This window comes from Onychomys torridus, chromosome 15 (assembly GCF_903995425.1).
Source record: "Onychomys torridus chromosome 15, mOncTor1.1, whole genome shotgun sequence".
NCBI classification, from domain to species: Eukaryota; Metazoa; Chordata; class Mammalia; order Rodentia; family Cricetidae; genus Onychomys; species Onychomys torridus.
Genome location: NC_050457.1, coordinates 15,875,014 through 15,887,055, shown reverse-complemented (window position 1 = coordinate 15,887,055; position 12,042 = coordinate 15,875,014). Strand labels below are relative to the sequence as shown.

At 42.4% G+C, this 12,042-nt stretch overlaps 1 protein-coding gene across 1 annotated transcript in view; it reads left to right on the top strand.

Moving 5' to 3' along the window:
- Msh3 (mutS homolog 3) overlaps nt 1-12,042 on the top strand; it is a 153,542-nt gene that overhangs the window by 66,172 nt on the left and 75,328 nt on the right. The window contains 2 exon segments of the mRNA XM_036206875.1: nt 6,245-6,329; nt 7,715-7,824. Coding sequence (XP_036062768.1) covers nt 6,245-6,329; nt 7,715-7,824 — 195 coding nt within the window.

The following is a 12,042-nucleotide window of genomic DNA, read 5'->3' as shown; positions in this document are numbered from 1 at the left end:
CTTTGCAGAGGAAGTAGTATAGTGGGATTATAATTGATTCATTTTTTTTTAAATCTGTGTATAGATTATTCTGTACATGTGCAGTAATGACTTTTCATCATTGTGCCTAACATACCTGAAAGAACAGCTTACAAGAAGAAAAATTACTTTTGTTTATAGCCTTAGAGGTGTCAGTCTGTCATGGTGGCGAGGGTGTAGAGGAGCAGTTCACATCATGGCATGGGGGCCTACACCCTCAAACAGCCCACTTTCTTGTGAACACATCCAGGGTTAACCTGCTCACTAGGTTGGGACTTCCCTAACCTAGTCTTTGGAAGTCTTTGCAAACAATCATAAGGGGCCTTCATATATCCTAAGCAGCCCAGTCAGCTTGACAGTTAAGGTTAACTATTCCATGTTTTAGTGTGGCTGCAAGGTTGTATTTTTAAAAGGTTTGGAGCCTAGGATTATAGCTCATTGGACTGTACTCTAAGCTCCAAAGACAGACTTATTGAGTAGATCATTTGTGTGGCTGACCCTTTGGTCTCTTAGAGAGTAGGTGACGAGGCACAGACCATCAGATTTGCACAGCAGGAGCCTGTGAATGGAGCAGACACAGGAATGAGGATACTTCTGTTGTAAACCAGGCTCTGGTGTCGATGAAAGGCTATATTCTCCCTATTTAGTTGGAAGTAACAGTAGCTCTAAGTAATAAAACACGAACTTTGTGTACTAAACTTTGAAAAGCTTCATTTTGAATGATATGGTGGATCTTTGCATAAAATCGAGTGAAGCTGAGTTTCCCCTTTGCATATATGTGACATTTTCTCTGTATGTACTTGGAGGCACCTTTGTGAAGTGATCAGGGTAGTGACTTAGTACACCTCTAATTGTTTGCCTTTTCAGTGATTCTATACTTCAAAAGACAAAAAAGATGTAAAGAGCTTCAAGGTGTCAGGCCCTCCTTTGTGTATACCCCCAACAACCCTTTGTAGGCAGATAGTAAAGACAGGATTAGTGAAGAAAGGAAGACATTGCTTATCTCAAGGTGGACTTGACTCACCATTGCTGAAATGTCATTGGAAACCAAGATTAACATACAAAGATGGTGACCAAGCTGGTACTGTTTTGCTTAAACAGAAATGTAGTCGAGGCGTTCCGTAGGTAGCTGCCCTTGGAAGGTCATCCTGAAAGTGTAATTCTGTGGGCTCTGTGCTTTGGAAGAAGAGAGTCACCTAAGCTCCTTGGACATAAAATTCAGTTGTGTCACTTACTGAACTTGTGAACTCTTTCTTCAAGAACGAGGCTATTAGGGAAAAATTAAATTGAACTTTGCTTTGTTTAGCAAAGGCTTTCACAGAAATTGCTGTGTCTCGTAGAGACCTTGATATGCATTCACTGGAAGGTTACTGTGCTTTACAACAGAGTTTTATTTTTAAGGAGGTCTTAAAAAAAACCAAATACACCTAAACCAACCATGTTAGGAGTTGTTTATAAGCACAGGTGAAAGGGGGTTTTGTTAAGTAACAAAATTTTTGAAGTTACAGAATTGTTTTTAGGTTTGTTGTAGAGCAAGACAGCATTGTAGTGTAGAGAGACTGTAATACTAGAGAGTTTTTACTATAGTTTGGGTGCTGAATATCCACAAAGGCCCATGTTTTAAGAGTTTGGTCCCAAGTCTGTATTGTTGGGAAGTGATGTAACCTTCATGAGACAGGGCTCAGTGGAGGGAGATTATCAGGAGTGCACCTCTGAAGAGGATATTGGGATCCTGGCTCTGGCTCTGTCCTTGCTCCCTAGTCCTGCTGTACTGCCTGGATGCCATGAGGCCCAAATGTCATGGAGCCATGCGACTGTTTTGATGCCTCTGAGACCGTGAGCCACACTCAGCCTTTCCTATGCATTTTGCCACAGTAATGTAAAGCTGCCTGACGTAGTTGTGACAGAATTTCATGGTTACTAAATTCTTAAATTCTGAAGGAATTGGCATTTTTATTGTTGGAAATGCATTTGTTTCCATTTTTGGTAGCTCTTTTAAGATCTGTTTGGTTAGAACTTCAAGTAGAATAAGAGTGAATGTAACGGAAGTCAGAGTCTGTATTCTGAAAACTATAAAATGGTTGAAAAGAGAGAGCACCAAAATAAGTGGAAAGGCACCCCAGGTTCATAGGCTGGAAGACACCCCAGGTTCATAAACTGGAAGGCAATGCCAGGGAGATCAGGTCCTCACAATCTATAAACTCACTGCCATCACTGCCAAAGTCCATGCTTTGGAGGACTCTCCACACTGACTCCCATCTTGCTGTAGCAGTGTGCACGCCCACCAGCAGTGGAGAAGGGCTTGTTCTGCGTCCTTGCCAGCATGTGTCCCATTGGTTTTCTTAGCCATTTTAACTGGGGTGTGATCAAATCTCAAGGTAGTTTTGACTTACACTGCCCTGATTGCTAAGCAATGGTATTTCTTAGCCATTTTTTTCTTCTTTTGAGAACCCTGTTTACATCTAACCCCACCCCTTTTTGATTGGGTTGTTGGTTTTCTCAATACTTTGTACATTCTGGTTATTAATCCTGTATGTGATGTATAGCTGGCAGTAGTTTTCCCCATTCTATGGACTTTCTCACTGAACCTGGTGGTGGTGGTGGTGGCGGTAGAGCTGGGTATCTGCCTTTGTTTCCCTCTTTAATAGGTTTAATAGGCATCAAGGAAATGCCAGTTGTTTGCTTAGTCATGAATCAAGTAGAAGTGAATGGACAATGAAACTGAGGTTTTAGTCTCCTGTGCATCTTAAAATCCACAAATTATTAACAGGCCCACAGTTAAATACACGATGAATCGATTGACTCTAAAATCCGTAGAGCTCCTTTGTTCTTTGACGTGTGACATAGGAGAGTGTTTTGATTCCTGTTTCTATTTTAAAGTAGTATTTGAAATGGCTCTCTGTAGTTGACTGGCCATTCACATAAGGTATGCGTTATGACTACTCTTCAGAAATTTGGGCTTCTCCCCCTGCCTCCAGAAAGTAGAGTAGGAGTAATGAAGCCCCTCACATTCCCTCAGCAAGTTTTGTCATGGTTATTTCCCCTCTTTTAAAGCTTGAGGACAGAGAACACCCTGTATATTTCTGTTGCTGAACTATTAATGAAGTCTTTTCCCATATGGTTCATAGGATTTCTCTCCAGATTCACCCAGCATGAGCTCTGCTAGATATTGCTTATGAGGTTCATATCAAGGCACACAAACTCTGGCATCTTCTATGAGTATAAATAATTCAGAATTGCTTGAGTATTTTAGACCAGTGATCACATACTATATATTGTTGAGTACCTGAGGATGCTAGCAGATAGAATCTTCAAAATGTGTACAAATCCCATGGAAATAGCCAGAGGCAAGAGGGAAATAATAATAATAATAGTAATTATTATTATTATTATTATTATTATTATTATTATTATTACAACATTTGGAAGGAATAGTCCAAGCTCCACTCCAGAGTTCTGACCCCCAAACTTGTGAAGTTCCCAGAGCACAGCAAGTCTTCCATGCTGCTTAGTATTTACGTGCTTTAGGAGTCAGTCTGGTTGATATCTTATTCAGGTCAGTGGAGATGTCAGCTTAATGAAACACCTCTTTACTGTATCCAGTTTGGAATTTAGATTCCTTGTTCAATTAGAACAAAAAGAAAAACAGTGACACAGGGCTTATGGCCAACCAGTCAAACACAATTCCATGTGCTCACCACATCAATACTGTGTTTAAAGCATTCTGAACTAACACTGCCACTTTGGTGGTTCATCTACTGGTTTCTTTTTCATATTGTTGGTATTGAAAGCATCTAGCAGTTATATGCAGCTGAGCCTCCAAGCCTCCTTCCTGATCCCTTGTCCAGACCAAATTCAGCCACATTTGTGGCTACTTCTTGGCAGGTAGGCACTCAGAAAGCTCTCCAAATTTCAAGTTCTTTTACTTTTTGTTTTCTGACAACACTTTACTTAAGTGGCTCCCTTGTATGTCAGATGGTAGGAGCAGCATTTCACTGTTAGGATCAGGATAGCTGGTGGACCAGAGGATGCTTCTAGACTCCTAAGCTTCAAACATCATCTCTCCGGGTATAGACCTTGGGCTCATGGGATTATTACATTGAGCATGTGAGGGTGTGGGCAACTGAGGAATATTTTTGAATCATCTATACATTTTCATTTGACTTTTAATCCACCAGTCCAAATTTATTTCTCATTCTTTGTGTTGAGTGATGGAGCCACCCAGGATGCTGCATTATAGCTTCTTTCAGAGTTTGTCTCATGCCAACTCCATAACCCCCCAGATTCGAATTACCAATTTCTTCCTTCTGGATGTGGTGCCATTGACAGGTGACGCCCTCAGGAGGTGAAGAGGCCATTTAGTGCTTTTATAAAAGAGCCCCGTGGACCCCTAGCCACACTGTCTGTGAGGAACAGACCCTTGCAGACTCAAGATTTGTTGGCTCCTTGGTCTTTAACTTCCAGGCCCCAGAACTGTGAGCAGTAAATTTCTCTTGTTTACAGATTGCCAAGCCTAAGGTATTTCATTATAGCAATCCACATGACTAGAGTGGTAACTAAGTGCCTATTGAGGATCTGTGTCTGACAAGGGCCCCCACATGTTAACTGGTCAGTGTTCAGATGTAGTTAGTTTACCCTGTCAGGAGCAGGAACCATCACAGCTGGCTCCATTTCTATACAGATGAGTAGCTGGTTAGGTACCACCGCAGAGTCAGGCTGCCAGCCCTTCTGATTTGGATCTTTGACTGTGAATTTGCATGAACACCTGTTAGCTAAACAGTCAAACACTGCCTAATTGATTCTCCTTGTAAATGATGTTTTATCGTTTATAACTGTGCTTGGGGCCTTCACAGACATTTGTGGGGCTTTATGATTTGGGGAAAACAAACCTAAAGCAGTTTTCCTTAGGAAGGTGGGGGACATTCACTAAGCAGCTGTGCTTTACTACCTGTGGTAGAAGAAGATGAGTAGGCTTAAACTGGGAATCCTTGCCTCCAGGGAGCTCGGGTCCATTAAGCACAGTGCAGTTGCAGTTCAAATTACTGTCTTTGAGGACACTTAACAGCTCTGAGGCGGGAGAAAAGGCCACACACGTGTGCTGTCAGTCACTTTCAGGGTTGTCGCCCTCTGACCATTAAGTTCTCATCTTGGAAAGGCAGAGTAAACTTCCCATAGGTAAATTGCTCCTAGAAGCAAAGAGGTCCTTTCATGAGCACTGCAACCTTGACTCTGATTGTACATTCTCTGTGTTTCTATAGGTGGCTTGGGAAATGGGAGTTTACTTAAATCTCCTCACCCCAGAAGTGCTATCAGGATGTGGTGTAAACACGAACACATTCCTTCCATGTAGTTTAATGACTGGACATTACTTTTCTCCCCTTGAAAGTAAGCCATCAGTAGTAAGACGTGGTGGCACATGTTTGTAATCACAGTACTTGGGTGGCAGAGGCAGGAGGATCACAAATTTAAGCCCAGGTTGAGCTACATAGTGAAATTGATACAAAAAACAACCAAAGCAAGCCGGCAGTTACTAGTTCTTCCTAACACTGTTGCATTAGCTGATAAGGAAAATTGAGTTACTGTATTAGTAATGTTTTGATTAATACTTTCTTTGCGTGAATTAGAATTGTACATGTGTTTTAATATCAGTTATCAAGGTTAATTTGAAATTAGTAAGTTTTTCTGGGAGTTGCAGGAACATAAGGAGTGTATGGATCCTTTCACTGTGTTTAAAGAAATCCCTTTTGCTACTTTTCTGTTTTACACTCACTAAACATTGGCCACATTATATGTATTGTTAATTACAGAGTAAGAAACATTTGTTGCATACCTTGGAATGCTGGGTAAAAGATTTTAAAGTTTTTACTAAGATATTCCCATGCTGGAGAATAAGGGAGGTCTTAGGTATGTTGACTTGTGTAGTTAATTGCATAGTTTTGTGTGAAGAAACCACCATGCCCTCTGCGAGTGATAGAAGTCTACTTGCTTCTGTTCTTAGAAATGGGAGCACACATGCAACATTGTCCCTTTCCCTTGCCTTTCTGTGTTCTCGGTGTAACAGCGAGGACATCAGTGAAGACAGGATCCTGTAGCCTCTCGTCTTGTTCCTTTTGGGTTGGTTTCCTATGAAAATGCTGATTTTCATCTAGTATTATTGCGTTGTTTCTAGTTCCTAATTAAAATGTGTGTGCTCACCTGTGGGCTTGTTACATTCTGTCTTTTTCAGGCATTTTAAACAACTGTCAAGTGGAATGGAATTCATGAGAATTAATGGAACAACGTTGAGGAATCTGGAAATCCTGCAGAATCAGGTCAGGATGACGCAAAGGCTAGTTGATTAAAAATGACTTGTAGTAAGCAAAGAAGGAAAGATTGGAGTGAGGGAGCAGCCTGTTTTAAGAGTGCAGCTTGTCTGTCACCTGGTATTACTTATGACAGTAGTACCACTTGGGGTGGGCAGACTACAGGCTGTTGTTTTTAGTAATTGAAGGACATCGCATCCTGATGTTTATATATCAAATATTTCTTAGAATGGGTGTTGTCTTTGAAAATTAATATGAAGGGTTTGCCTTCATCCAATTGATAAGTGTTTTTCCTACACACATTTTACTTCTTGGTCATGTCTACACTCTTATTTCACTATTTGCATATGAGACAAGTTACTGTGATGCTCAGCTTGACTTTAAGATGCATGGGATCCCATCTCACAAGCTCTCATTGTTACTTATTTGCCCTTTATCAATCATTTAAGACCATAATGGAAACATTTAGATTATTGCTATTATTCACTTTTAAATTCTTACTGGGAAAACTGGAATATAAACCAGTGTTCTAACAAAGTTGCAAAGAAACAAAGTATAATTCCAGTTAAATTCTGGATTACTTGGTGAAGTAGTGGAGAGTCTTCTACATGAAGTGTTTTCAAGTCCGTCCAAATACTCATCACTGCGTCCATGTAAACACTGGTTTATTTTCTTCAATCTTGTTTTCTCATCTTCTCATCTGTCCCATGTAGTCCAGCTCTTTTTTATCAAGGAACATTTTTGTCTGTCTGCCCTTCTGTAATGGAGGTGCTGTGACCCCCGAATCCTGCTGTAGGTGTCTTCCCCTAGCTCTGCACACCAGCCCTGATAGGAAACAGGAAGCAGGATGAAAGCTTGTTCCGTGTCTGGAGGAGTTCCCCACAGAGCCTGTGGACACGGCCCTCATTTCTCCTGGTTCTTGTCACATCGCAAGCAGACCTTTGAGAGTCACTTCTCAGATCCAGTGCCTAAGGCAGGTCACCTGTCACCATCCAGGTCACACCCTGGTCTAGTGGACACAGAGACTGAGAACTACTGTCCACTGCTTACCTCTGCAGCCTACTGTGGCCTCATCTACAGAGGTTAACCCAAGGCTGCACACTCCTTTGTGTATGTAGGATCTAGCCATACTTTCCCTTGTGTGAATGGGTGCCTCTTCCTTCCTCGAGGAGCACGTTATGCTGGGCATGTGCAATATTTAAAATCAGGGGTGAGGATGCTCAGTGGTAGGACAGTCGCCTGGCATGCAAAAGCCCTCTGTTCAGTCACTCCGCTGAAAACCATTAGGATAGAGGGACTAACTAGGGCACATACACAGCAACACAGAGAATACTGTATTATATTGTAGTCTATAATTGTCTCATTAGTAAAACTTGGTTTCTGATCTCTCTCAGACGGATATGAAGACCAAAGGAAGTCTGCTCTGGGTTTTAGACCACACTAAGACCTCATTTGGGAGGAGGAAATTAAAGAAGTGGGTGACCCAGCCATTGCTTAAATTAAGGTGAGAGGGATTTGTGTGTGTGTTTAAACTGTGAATATAAAATTGTGAAACTGAAAGTGTATTAGCTTCTTTGAGACTAAAGTGACCATTGGCTAATAACATCACAGTCTTAAATTTACAAGAATTATATTTTATAACTGACAGCGGACTGTCTAATAGTGCTGAGAGCCAACCCCATCCCCCATACCGGTCAAGAGCAAGTCTGCTCGCGGATCAGAAGCTATGGGCGTTGTTGGGGATAATCTGGTTGGTTTGGCAGCAGCGGTGTGAGGGTGTACTGAGAGAAGGGAAGAAACGGCCAGTGCCTTCTGTGGAGGACGTCGAAGGCGAGACTTAGAAGCTAAAGAGAGTTAACGTGGCAGTTCTAAGCCTGGCGGTGCTGTGGTCAGAGCTGGCCTGTGGTAGAGGGGACTACATGGCATTGCTGATAACGCTCTCACGATCGTGGAGCAGTGTGGAGGGCCTGAGCTGAAGGAGGACAGTTTTACTGCTGTGGTAGCCGATGTGAAGGTCCTTCTGGGAAGGTACCTGAGACCAGTTCCTCCACTGGCGCTGTCCAGTGTGTGCACATCAGAATGTTCCGGGATCTTCATTGCAATGCTTGGGTCTAGCCCCACATACTGCAATTGATTGGTCTGTGTTCTGGCTGGAAGCTAGAGTTCTTAGGTTCCCCAGATGATGGGTACGAAGGTAGATGTGGGAACTCCTTGGAACTGTGTGTGGCCCACAGAAGTGCTCAGTTCATTTTTACTGAGTGGATGCTTTTTAGTTATCAGGCTCTTACTATATGCCAGTATTCCATACTCAAAACCCCTCTCTACATGGGTCCTTGACTTGAAGGAATAGACCTTGAAAGCTTCAAAACCCTGCTTGGTTGTCTCATAGCCCATAATAGTAATGGCCAGCTCTAAACCCTGCAGTGACCCTAGAGCCTGAGCAGTCCCCGGCTGTTGTCCTGACCCCTCATGCAGTATGACTGAGCACACATTGAGTGGTAGCTGTGAAGAGCACTGTGCTGTGTTTGCTAAGTGAGCCAATCCCGGGAGCCTCAGTGCTGCTGTCCTGTGGGAAGCAGTAATTCTACCCACCACTGAGCTCTCTAACTGATAGCAGGTATCTGGTGAGGGCCTTTATGTGCCTTGCCTTTCTCTGTGCAATTTTAAAAATTAATCTTATTATTTATTTACTTATTTATTTATTTATTTATTTAGTGTGTGTGTGTGTGTGTGTGTGTGTGTGTGTGTGAGAGAGAGAGAGAGAGAGAGAGAGAGAGAGAGAGAGAGAGAGAGAGAGAGAGAGAGAGAGAGAACGAACACACAGGTGCCCACAGAGGCCAGAAAAGGGCACACAATCAATCCTTTGAGCAGTTGTGAGCTGGTTGTTATGGGTGCTAGAAACTGAGTTCAGGTCCTCTCTAAGGACATCAAGGGCTCTCGTCTACTGAGCCACCTCTTTCTCCAATCTCCTGCTCTGCCTCTTCTAAACCTCAGTATTATTAGCTCCATTTTACCTGAGGATGAGTAGGTAGCCACAGTCTTCAGTCACATCATGATACAGTCTAAGACGTTACCGATGACAATCCGGTCATTTCAGATCACCAAGCTGTCCTAATGTCCGCAAGACGTGGGGAGTTTATGAGACAAAGGAGAAACACCAAGTGGGTCTCTTCTTTATAGTCATGTTCAGATGAATCTGAAAGTCTTCCAGAGGAGAGGAGATGAGATGGCTTTGTGTTGCGACTCTGTGGACAAGGTATTAGCCTGTGGCTGGTGAAAAACCACCTGCCACGCCATGGTTCTCACCCTGGTGAGAACAGACTTGTTAGAGACTTTTTCCTGTAAATTAAACATGTTTATTTCTAACTTTGTTTTGTTTTTGTGTGTGCGTATCACAAGAGTTAATTTGAGATAAACTCAATAGACCATGTTTGCTACTCTTTGGGCATGAATTCTGTTTCCTCTGGGATCATCCTTTTCTAGAAAGGCTGAAAGAAGGTGTGTACTTGTGCTGCACTAAGACCTGATGTTTTTAAGTTTAAATGTTTGTTTATCTGATTTCAGTTTTACGTTTGTTTATTTGGGGGATGTGTCTGTGTGTGTGCCACTTGCTTGAATGTAGAAATCAGAAAATAACTTGCAGGAGTCAGTTCTCTCCTTCCACCATTAGGCTGGGACCGAACCCAGGTCATCCAGCTTGGCAGCGAATGCCCTCACCTGCCGAGCCGTCTCACCAGCCCTGAGGTCACTCATTCTCCTTCTTCTTTTGCTTTTCTCCCTTTGTTCTTTTCTTTTAGGTTATGTATTTACAGGTGTGTGTGTGTGTGTGTGTGTGTGTGTGTGTGTGTGTGTGTGTGTATCTGTATCTGTGGAGGTCAGAGACCTTTCCTCTACCTACCTGTCATTTGAGACAGGCTGTCTGAATGCCCTAGAGATCATGACATAGCTATGCTGGCCTCCCAGTGAGCCCCCCCCCCCCCCCCCCAGTGCTGGGATTAAAGGCATGCGCCACCGCCACCACCACCCAGCTTTACTGTTATAAAATTTGCCAGGAGAAACCTTTTCCCTTTCGTTGGAGTATTTGTTTAGCCAGGAATGGAAATGTTGTATGTAGGACAGTGTTCCAGCATCTTGCTTCCTGTCAAATCCTGTGGAGTCATGGTGGAAGTTACTAACTCTCTCGACCACATAGAAAAGCCAGACTGCTCTGATAAAGAAAGCAGTGTCTGCTTCTAGACAGATGTGAAAGGCCTGACTCCTCGCACTGTGGAGGACAACTGAGTTGTTTTTTTCCTCAGCAACATCTGGAAGCTATTTGAGGTCACACTTGTACAATCTGAACTCTACAACGGATGGTAAAGATGGTTTATAAGTTTTCTGGGGCTCCCGTGACAGAGTACCACGCACTTGATGATTTTGGTCATGGTGATGTAGCATCTCATGATTTCTAGGCTAGAAGCCAAAGATGAAGGTGTCAGTGGGGTGAGCTGATTCTCTGAGGTCCGAGAGCGTTAGTCCCATCCTCTTTCCTAGTTTGCTGGGACTCTGCCTCTCTTGGTTTTGGACTGCATCTTCTTGATCAATGCCTTTACGGTCTAACGGTGTGCGGCTGGTGTGCATCTCTTCTGGTGTCCTTTTAAATAAGATGACCTCATCACAGCTGTTTACAGCTGCATCAGCCCTGTTTCCATGTAAAAGTCTAAGAGCTAAGATTTCAAAGTCTCTTTTTTTCTGTCTCTTGGAGGGAGCATACAATTCAACCAGTAACAAACAGGTTGTACATTTCAAATTTTACCTCCATTTGGCATAAGTAGATTAGATGTAGCCATCATTTAAATATTTTGCACACAGATTTGATACTGAAGTGAGATTATAAGGAACCCCTAAATTTTGTAAATTTTATACATTCTTGTACTTTTTATATCTCTAACGCATTTCTCTGAAAACTCACTACCCATCTTTTCTTTGAAAAACATCCTTGTTGTAGCTCTTTAGGTGAGATGTTTATGAAAAGGATTGGATTGATTTTTAAGGATGAAAGAAATGTTTATACATAATTTTTAAAGTAGAGGAAGTGCTTGCATAGAAAGAAACAGGTCTTTTTTACATTTGAAGTACAAATGTAAGACTACAGAGAAGAAAAGCGGCCGAGTGGAGTGGACTGAGGAGCTGTGGTCTGTGCAGACAGACAGGGCAAGCACTGTTGAACAGCTCTGCACTTTGAGGTTCTCAGAAAGATCAAGAGAAAGAAGTGGTGGGGTGGGCAGCTCATCTCTCACTGCTGCATGGCTGATCCAGATTATCTATTGATTTCCAACCATCTTCAGAGTAAGTTGATCCTTCTTCTTAATAGATGAGGAAAACAAAGACTGGTTAATAATCAAAGGCCATCTAGCCAAGTACGTAGGTAGGTCAGTGTTTAAAAGCACAGTGCTATGAGGCTTAAGCTGAAGTTCTGATTTCCTTATTAAGTTTTGTCACATTGAACATGTTGTCACCTTTTGTGTTTGCTTCAGTTTCTTTCCCTGTAAAATAAGAATTACCATGCCTACCTCATACCTGCCTACCTCCTACGAAGATCAAATGAAATACTATTTACAAAGGATCAGAATGCTTCTTAGTGTGAGCGTCATGGTCAGAAGGCAGCTGTGCTCATTTCTCTGGTAAAAATGCAGAAGCAACACCAACAGAGTAAATTGTCCAGTTCTTTATTGTTCTATTA